Source organism: Coffea eugenioides, chromosome 3, assembly GCF_003713205.1.
Source record: "Coffea eugenioides isolate CCC68of chromosome 3, Ceug_1.0, whole genome shotgun sequence".
Taxonomy (NCBI): domain Eukaryota; kingdom Viridiplantae; phylum Streptophyta; class Magnoliopsida; order Gentianales; family Rubiaceae; genus Coffea; species Coffea eugenioides.
Genome location: NC_040037.1, coordinates 10,616,975 through 10,626,720, shown reverse-complemented (window position 1 = coordinate 10,626,720; position 9,746 = coordinate 10,616,975). Strand labels below are relative to the sequence as shown.

Sequence of the window (9,746 nt, the reverse complement as noted above, 5' to 3'; positions counted from 1 at the left end):
TAGACAGGGCAAGCAGGGTCGTATCCATAGGGATTGGGTATATTCGTTTCTTAAGAAATCCAAAACAACACAGGGGGTGATTTTGTAGGAATGCCAACAATCAAATGAATTCGAATACGAAAATAAAAATAAATAACTAATTAGAAATTAAACCACAATTCACTGAACTTAGATTAACAATAATTGAAAGCCTAAATCAATTAACACAGGAAAACAATTAAAAATGAAATAACGTGGGCAACTAAAAAATCAAATGGCAATTCACTAAAATCAAAGTAATATTAATTAAAGATCTAGCCAAGAAGTAACTTCAGCATATGGTTCACCTAACTTTGATCAGCGATGCAAGGCAAGTTCCCAATTATTCCACTAATTAAAGTAGGTTAAAAACTACCAATACAGCATGGCAGTAACCCCTCCTTACTGATGTCGTGTGATTAAGGTACGCCCAGTAATCACTACTCTTAATTATGGAAATGAATCTAGGTACGCCCGCTTAGATTAATGTCCCATCTGCCTTACGTAATTAGAGGAGCCCTATTTCTAACCAAATAGAACACTGTACATTAACCAGGGTTATTTTAAGTTAGCCCGCGTATCCCCCTGACGCGAATCTAATCGTGCCAGTTGTCACTATTTTGAGGTAATTAAACAATTACGGATTTAATATCCCAATTGACAATAGACTACCCAATCAATTAATTATCCGGATCCAAGACAACCAATTAATTAAATAACCATAAGCATAGCAATCAGGGAATATGCGAATACCAATAAATAAAAGGAAAAGATTAAATTAAATCGATCTCACAATTTTTAGGCGAACCAGAGCCTTCGTTGCCCCTTGGCTAGAAGGGAGGAATTTAGTTCATATTTGATGCGTAAACCTCAGACAAATTGCAAAGGAAATCGCGGCCATCGTCCGTCTAAATTTGGATAATCCAATTCGTCCGAATACTGAATAAATAGAAAAGCTACAGAAGGCCATTCATGGCTTCCATTCTGTTCCACGCACAAAGGAAAAGAAGAGAACTACTAAAAGTAACTAAAGAAGAAGAAAAAAGTCAAAGCCAAGGATGGCTAAGCTCCTGACATTCGCAAGTCTCCAAAGCAGAAAGGTAAAACTCCAAAGAAAAGTCAACAATTTTTCTTCCTAAGCTAAAGACGAAAAAACTAAGAATAAGCCAGCCCCCATCTGATCCTCTTTTTCTTCTCTTTATTGCGGCAGCTCACAGCAGGAAGAGCAGCCCTCCGTCCGTCATTCCTTTGCGAAAATTACCAAAATTGGGCGTGACATCTCCTGTTCCAAAAGTGCCCCTGGGACAAGCTTTATCATCTGAATTCTTTTCCTGTCAATTTGGCACCTGTTATCATATTTTCGTTCTACTCCCTGAAATATACGTAAATTAAGAAAAATGAGTAGAATCCAGCAATTAATCCACATCAAGTCAGGTAATAGGGGAAAATAATAGTAAAATAAATAGATAAATTTCAGCCTATCAATTCCCCCCACACCTAAACCATGCTTGTCCTCAAGCATAAGATACCAAAATTTGATAATGGTCATTGCCCAATCTACCAAACTGCCAAGATATTCAAGAAAGAACCACATATCGGGCACTAGTAATTAAAATCCGAGAAGCATCCCCTCAGTTAGCCTCTAAACCACAAACTCCTTCAATTTCCAAATTAACTAATCTAAGGAAAAGGAATGGCACGCAACATTTATCAGCTAATGGTCCAAATATTCACACAAGTCCCCATATTAAGTCCATAAACCAGCAAGCTCTCCTATTATTTAATCTCCTTTTTTTTTTTTGTTTTACTTTCTTTCAAGCAATCATAATATTTGACACAAGAAGACTTAGTCTCTAGCCGCCGGATCCTTTTGACGCGAACTCCAACATTTTTAGATGAAGGAGCTCGGTTACTCAGCTCCTACCGCTATACGACCACGTACTCATATAAAGCACCATCTTTTGACGCGAAAATCGACACTTTTAGGTGCCGATTCCCGGTTACTCAGTAGTGGTTAATAGCGGAGTACAGTCAAGTTTATTCACAGCCAAACAAAGCCAGAAACACGAAATACCAACACTAGCAACCAAGCATAGGGGCAGCTCGCCTCATTATTGCCAAACATGGAGAACCAGAGTCAATATTGGACCAGTTCACCTCAAAATGCCAACAGTCATTCCCAATGCTTAGAAAAGTTAACAAAGAAATCAAAAGAGCCAAGCAATCCGATATTCACCAAGGAGATATCTTGGATCCAACCACATCAACCCGATACCTTTGTATTTAAAAACTTGGCAAAAGTAGACTTGGAGTCAATAAGTCCACATCTCAATTTTTGGCATTCTCATGAAAGGTAAGCACCAAGACGAAAGAACGAAAACGAGCAACTAGAAATAAAACTAAGAAAAACTACTAAAAAGTAAAAACTTTTTTCTTTTTTTTTTGACATTTACCAACAAGATTGAAAGAAAATGACAAATAGAAAATAGAACGAAAAACAACTAAACTAAAACCCAAAAACTAAAACACTAAAAACTACTAATATGAAAAGCTGAAAACTGAAAACTACTAAAAACGGAAAACACTAGCACAACTTCAAATCCCCCCCCCCACACCTATAGGACACAGTGTCCTCAATGTGTCAAATAAAAAGCAAAAGTGAGGGCGAAATCAACTGAACTTCCCTGAAACCAGATCAAAGTGGGGAATGAGGTGTGATCGGGGGTGGAAAACCCGAGTGCCGCATGAACGCTTCCAAATTCTGTGCCAAGGCAGCCACATTGTTGTCAATGTTGACCATCCAGGCCTCCAAATTCGCAACCTGCGTCCGTAGCTGGCGCCAATCTCCAGCTTCCGGCGACGGAGGGGGGTGAGCGGAAGTCGAGGGGCTGGGATCGCCGCCAACTGAGGCTGGCTGGGCAGAAGGTCGTCGAGGTGGGGCGCGGGGTGGTCCCGGGGGAACCAGACGGTAGCGGCCCTCAACGAGCTCCAGAATACCCATCCTCTCCAAGCGTTCAGTCAAAAGCTCAAGGCAACAGAAAATCCAACAGGTATAGAAACCAGCAATAACAAAACAAAAATCTCCCAGTCGTAACCCAGCCAATAACGAATTAATGAACCAGCAAATATACGAACGAGTTACCCACAATTTATACCAATTTCCCAACAAAGCAACAAGGACACCCAATAACCACAGGATGCCTAACCTAAACCACAACTAGCAACTGGCAAAGTGTATTCAATAAGCACAGGGATTATCCAAGTCACTCAGTCAACAAGCAAAAGTTGTCCACCCAAAAGTTCCAACAAGCAGCCCAATTAATGAAATAGCTATAGAAGAGCAGAGCAAAGGCTACCTATGGCCCCACAACTCATCAGTTACAGCAGAGTATACAATCCCAAACTTACAAAGTAAGTCAAATGACACAGGATTTCAAATCAAAATGCAATCCCAGAAGTAACTGAAGCGAAACCCCCACAAAACCTTAACAAGACCTCCACCAATGCAAGCAAAATAGACCTCAGCACATTGACACACGACTGCAGTATTTCAGCAAAATTTCAACAAATGGCTCCAGTTGGCCAATCAATTGCACAAGTACACCCAATTCCAAAATAAGCAACAAATTCGAGTGGAAATACTCCAACCAGTACCACTGGTGGATAGCTCACAATTGAAGAAATAACCCCCAACAGTTAACAACACCGCTAAGAAGCAACCTAAGCAATACCAAGCAATATTAGGCAATTGGGAGACAGCTTCTAAATACCTTCACCGAAGAAGGTAGCCAACCAAATGGGACAGTAGCGGGGAAGGAACGAGGGCGGCGCGCTGCCCGTGCGTTGGTGCAGCAGTGGCGTAGTGAGGTGGCGCAGCTGCTTCGAGCGGCGAGGTGGAGCACGGCGTGCGTCGCGCTTGGGCGACGGGACAGAGGCGTGGCGGGCGCAGCCTGCCGTGGACAAGCTGGAGTGGAGGCGGCTCGGTCGTTGCTGGCGGTGACAAATCTGGCGGAGGTTGACGACCTTGGGCGGCGAACGGATGTGGTAGCCAGCGAGGGGCAGCGGGGCCGTGGGTGCGTGACTGCGGGCCGCTCGCTCTCCTGGCCGTGCTGGGGTCGCGGGCGGCGTGAGCAGAGAGGCGGCGGCGAAGCTGGTGGTGGATAGCGGAGGTCGCGGGTGAGATGGGCGGCGGCAAACGGATTCGGCTGTGGCGTGCGCAGAGAGCAGGGGAGCAGCGGGGGAGAAAGAAAAGAGAAAGAAAGAAGAAGAAGAAAGAAAGAAAAGAAAAGAAGAAAAAGAAAACGAAAGAAATTGATTTTTTTTTTAAAAAAAAGTTTCTTTTCTTTTCCTTCAATTATGAGCGCTCTTTGAGCCAACGGAAATAAAATTTTTTTAAAAAAAATTTGGAAACTAAAGCTACGGTGATAAGAAATGTTTATAAATATTTTTTTTTTTTTTAATCCCTACCTTTTCCCGCGAACGTGACGCGGGACGTCATTGAGGCAAGAGAGCTCCCAGAAGTTTCTGATCGTGAGCTTCCTGCACATCACACGCCGGGCGCGATCATGAGGGCAGGAGAGCTCCAGAAGTTTCAGAAGTTTCTGGATCGTGAGCATTCTGCACATCACCACGCCGGGCGCCGTCATGAGGGAAGCGGCACCTATAAATCAGCAAAAACGAAAACTGAAACCCAAAATCAGTCGAATTCAAGGAAGCACATCTAAACTACCACACGAAAATGAACAAACAATTAAAAGGAACAATTGGGTTGCCTCCCAAGGAGCGCCTTTCTTTAATGTCTTTGGCTTAGACATTGAACACCACTCTTCAATCTGGGTGTAACTCAATTTTCCTGGAAATCGGTGGCCCTCCCCAGGATCCAAATAGCCTTTGAGTGCAGCCTTCTTTCTTAATTTTCTACTCCTTTTCACCTCATACAGTGCTTTCATCCCTTATACTTGTTCTCAGTAAGTTTGAATTTATCCCTACAAGCAAACTCAGAAAATTCTTGCACAGAGGGATTAATAGCATGAATAGCAAACACAGGGTGAGAGTTAACAGGATGTTTCATTGTATCGAAAATATTTAAAGTGGACTAGTTCTCCATCAAATTCCATGGACAATGTACCCTTATTAACGTCAATTTTTGTCTGTGCTGTACTCAAAAAGGGTCTACCTAGTAGCAAAGGTGAGGGGTCAGGGGAATGATCATCATCCATGTCAAGTACATAAAAGTCAGCCGGGAATATCAATTCATTAACTTTAACCAGCACATCCTCGACCAACCCATCAGGGTATGCATTTGTTCGGTCAGCTAATTGAATTATTATCTCGGTTTCTTTTAATGGACCGAGATTCAGAGAAGCATACATAGATTTTGGCATTACGTTGATCGATGCTCCTAAATCCAGCAAGGTATTTCTAATCAGAGTATTACCTATCTTGCATGGGACAGTAAACCTACCTGGATCCCCACACTTTGGTGGTAGCTTTTCTTTGGAGAACTGCTGACACATTCTCCCCAACAATAACTCTTTCATCTCCCCTCAGCCTCCTTCGATTGACACATAGGTCCCTCAGAAATTTTGCATACTTCGGCACTTGCTTGATGGCGTCTAGTAGGGGGATATTGATCTCTACCTTGCGAAACACCTCCAGGATCTCTTTCTCCTTGTCCTGCTTCTTCGATTTTTCCAACCTGCAAGGAAATGGAGGGGGATTAGTTTTAACTGTAATTACTGGGTCTGGAAGTACCTTTAGATCTGCACCATTGCTGTCCTCCCTCTTAAGTTCATTTTCGATCTTTTCCTCATCCTTATCCTTAGGGATCATAAGTTCAGGCCCCTGAATTTCCTTCCCGCTCCTTAAAGTCATTGCGCTTACGTTCTTCAGGTTCAGTTCAGGTTGGGATGGCAATCTTCCATTTACTTGGGACTCCAAACGGTTGATTGTTGTGGCCATTTGACTTATCTGACTCCTTATATCCTGCATTTCGGAGTCCGTCCTTTGCTGATTTTGCATACTGGTTGTCATCATTTGTTGATTTTGCGCCATGGTTGTCATCATTTGTTTCATCATCTCCTCCAAAGATGGACCAGAGCTTGGGGGCGGAGGTGGTCGGGATTGGTATTGCTGCTGGTACCCTGGTGGCTTATTTGGCACAAAGTTAGACTGCCTGTTCGGTGTAAAGTTGGGTTGCCTATTCCCTCCATAACTGAGGTTGGGATGATCTCTCCACCCGGGGTTGTAGGTGCTTGAGTAAGGGTCGTACTGCTTCCTTGGCGCGGGCGCGTGGTCAGTCATGTTCACCTGTTCTGCAGTTTCTTCCTGAATCATTGGGCACATATCTGCAGAGTGACCTATACCAGTGCAAATCCTGCATACCCTGGCTTGTGATGCATTTCTCACAGCCTGTTGCCTAACAAACGCGGTCAACTCAGTTAGCTGCTGCTGCATGGAGGGTGTCTCTACCTCATTCACCCTGCGTATTGGACAATCCTCTCTCGTACCGAATTGTTGTGAATTCTCTGCCATCCTCTCAATCAACTCCCGTGCTTCCTGAGGGGTTTTGTTCACCAGTGCCCCTCCACTTGCAGCATCAATGATGCTCCTGTCTCTAAAAAGGAGTCCCTCATAAAAATACTGAATGAGCAACTGCTCACTTATCTGATGCTGGGGACACTTGTGCAACAAGAAGTTGAACCGTTCCCAATACTCATAGAGCGACTCCCCTGGATGCTGCTTGATCCCACAAATTTCTTTTCTTAGACTTGCAGCCCTGGACGCAGGAAAATATTTATCCAAAAATTTTTTCTTCAATTGGTCCCACGTGGTGATGCTACCTGGTGACAGGTAGTATAGCCAGTCCTTTGCAGAATCCTTCAAGGAAAAGGGGAATGCCCTCATTTTTATCTGCTCTTCTGTAATCCCCGAGAGCTTCATACTGTTGCATACGACGTCAAATTCCTGCAGATGCTTATACGGCTCTTCACTTGATAAACCATGAAAAGAGGGTAAAAGAGCAATCAAACCAGATTTTAACTCAAATGAAGTGTTTTCACTCAAACTCGAGAAAGTAATGCACAAAGGCTGCTGATTTAAATTAGGGGCAGCCAACTCCCTTAATGTTCGTGCATTAGCCATGGGGATTTCTTCTTGCTCCGAGTCACTCGAGGTGCCACCAAATGAATCTGTTGGTTCGACTCCTGACTCAGGTCTCTGAGATGTAGCACTGGAGTGCTCCTCTCTGAGCTGTCTGGTTTCCTTTCTCGTCCTACGCGCGATTTTCTCTACCTCAGGGTCAAAAATCAAATCACCTGTACGAGAAGATCGAGGCATACACTAGAAGAAAACCAGAAAATTAGGACAAAAAAATGAATTTAAAAAGAAACAAATAATAACGCCAGTTCCCGGCAACGGCGCCAAAAATTGACAGGTCGTCAGCCTGTGCAATAATAAATACCTGCTCAAACTAAAAATAATTTCTATAGATAGTGGTGAGTAGAGTCGAATCCACAGGGACTGGGAGTAATTGTTTCTTTTCAAGTTCACAGTGACAAAAGGGGGGTGTTTTTGTGGATAGGCAACAAATAAAAATAAAATTAAAAATCCAACTAAAATTAAATAATTAACTAGCACAAGTATAGCAGGAATCTAATCAGGAATAAATAAATTCTAGCCAAGGATACAACTACTCAGGCACAGTCCAATCATCCGATCATTGACGCAAGAGATGTTCACTTAATGTATTAATAGACTAGTTATAGCCATCGAGGAACTCTAATGACCAATTTTTCCTTAATTTATAGGTGACCAAGGTACGACCATTAGTCACCCCTAACCAGAAAAGTACTCCTAGGTACGACCGTAGAAATTAATTTTTCAATTGCATTAATAACCAGAAAAACCTAGCCCTAATCAATAACACGCTACGAGGGTTATTTAAATTAGATTGCACGCTCCCCTAATGTGTAAACACACCAGTTGCCACTAATATTAATCAATCAAACAATTACGGATTTAATTGACTAAATTGGCACGAGATTAATATATCACATTGAACATCGGGCCCTTGACATCCAATTAATAAAATAATCCCATGAAAATTAAATCAGACAACGTGCAAATATTAATAAATAAAGGAACACGTGAAAACTAATTAGATCTCACAGATTTTCTGGACTGCGCCGTCGAGTTGACCCTTGACTAGATGGAAGGCTTAGCCACGTCCGCATAATTAAATCACCACATGAATTAATAAATTGCAAAGGCATTGCGTTTTCTATTAGGAAGTAAGGAATAAAAGGTGTTTTTCCCGTTGGGGAATATTGTCGAACACCTGGCGTGTGTCAGAGGCCAGTCAGGAGAAGGAAAGAAAAACTAAAGACTAGGCTAAAAACTAAACTAAAAGATAAGCTAAAAACTAGAGATGTCTTCTTTCCCTACGTTATCCCTATTTAAGAAACAAAAGAAAGATAGACTAAAGCTATCTAGGTGGTCCCCACACATGTGGACAAAGCCTCCAAAGTACTTCTTGTTCCAAGTCTCTTTTACGTAGCTTTCTTTGAAGAGCCCAAATGACTTATAGCTTTGTGGTCCCCACCAATCCAAGGGCCCAAGGGTTGAAGCCCTTAGAAGTCTCCATATTCTTCATAAAATCCCTCCTTTTTGGTAGTTTTCTGTTTCATTCCTGAAATTAAGTCCAGATACCAAATATGAGTAGATATCAGCAATTAACACAATATTTATCAGGGATAAAAGGGGAAATTAATAATAATATTACTAACAAATTATACCCTATCATGAACCCTTCTGGCTGAGTCATATAGATCTCCTCTTCCAAATCTCCATATAAAAATGTAGTTTTTACATCAAATTGGACCAGCTCTAAATTCAATTGTGCTACCAAAGCCAATAAAATACGAATGGAGAAATGTTTAACAACTAGAGAAAATAGCTCATTATAATCAACTCCCTCCTTCTGAGCATAGCCTTTAGCTACCAATCTTATTTTGTAACGAACATCATTTTGGCCAGGAGATCCTTCTTTCTTTGCATACACCCATTTGCATCCGATTGCCTTCTTTCCCTTCGGAAGACTGGTTAGCCTCCATGTATGATTCTTATGAAGGGAATGTACTTCTTCATCCATTGTAATTCTCTACTTATCTTTATCCAAACTTTGAGCTGCTTCATTGAAAGTGACAGGAATATCATCATTTATGGTTGGGGATGCATAGGCCACCATATCAGCAAAATGAGCAGGTTTTCTGATTGTCCTCTTTGGCCTACTGGTTGCAATTGATTCATGTTGTTGTGAAAGTTCTTTAGTTTGAACCTCCTCTTCATTAGATTCTTCCTCTACCATGGGAGAATCAACATTTTCTTCATTTTCTGGAACTATAGCTCTTTCAAACTCCACCTGCTTGGGAATGCTATCTAATTGCTCAATATCCACATTTTTCAACATTGTGGATTCATCAAATGTAACATCCCTGCTGAAGATTATTTTCTTTATCTCTGGACACCAAAGACGATAGCCTTTTATGCCAGAAGTGATCCTAAGGAACACTGCTTTTTTTGCCCTTAGATCCAACTTTGATTCCTTAACATGATAGTAAGCAACATAACCAAACACATCGAAAGAATCATAATCAGTGGCAGACTTACCAGACCATTTCTCTAGTGGTGTTTTGCCTCCAATAGCAGTAGACGACAGTCGATTGATG

The 9,746-nt window shown here is 42.0% G+C and overlaps 1 protein-coding gene across 1 annotated transcript; it reads right to left on the bottom strand.

Annotated features, from left to right (window-relative positions):
- Positions 1-5,478: 5,478 nt before the first annotated feature.
- LOC113766022 lies at positions 5,479-9,169 on the bottom strand. The gene is made up of 4 exons (XM_027310254.1): positions 8,941-9,169; positions 6,848-7,334; positions 6,328-6,796; positions 5,479-6,168 (listed from the first exon to the last, which is right to left on the bottom strand). The coding sequence occupies exons 1-4, from the start codon at positions 9,167-9,169 to the stop codon at positions 5,479-5,481; spliced, it is 1,875 nt and encodes a 624-aa protein (XP_027166055.1).
- Between the last annotated feature and the right edge of the window lie 577 nt (positions 9,170-9,746).

What these genes read in the sequence shown, in the direction of transcription:
- LOC113766022 (XM_027310254.1), bottom strand. Translation starts at nt 9,169, where the DNA reads ATGGATGAAGAAGTACATTCCCTTCATAAGAATCATACATGGAGGCTA. An exon ending in TGTTAAACATTTCTCCATTC is followed by an intron (nt 7,335 to 8,940) that starts GTATTTTATTGG and finishes CTTCTCGTACAG; the next exon opens with GTGATTTGATTTTTGACCCT. An exon ending in AGGAAGAAACTGCAGAACAG is followed by an intron (nt 6,169 to 6,327) that starts GTGAACATGACT and finishes GTGCCAAATAAG; the next exon opens with CCACCAGGGTACCAGCAGCA.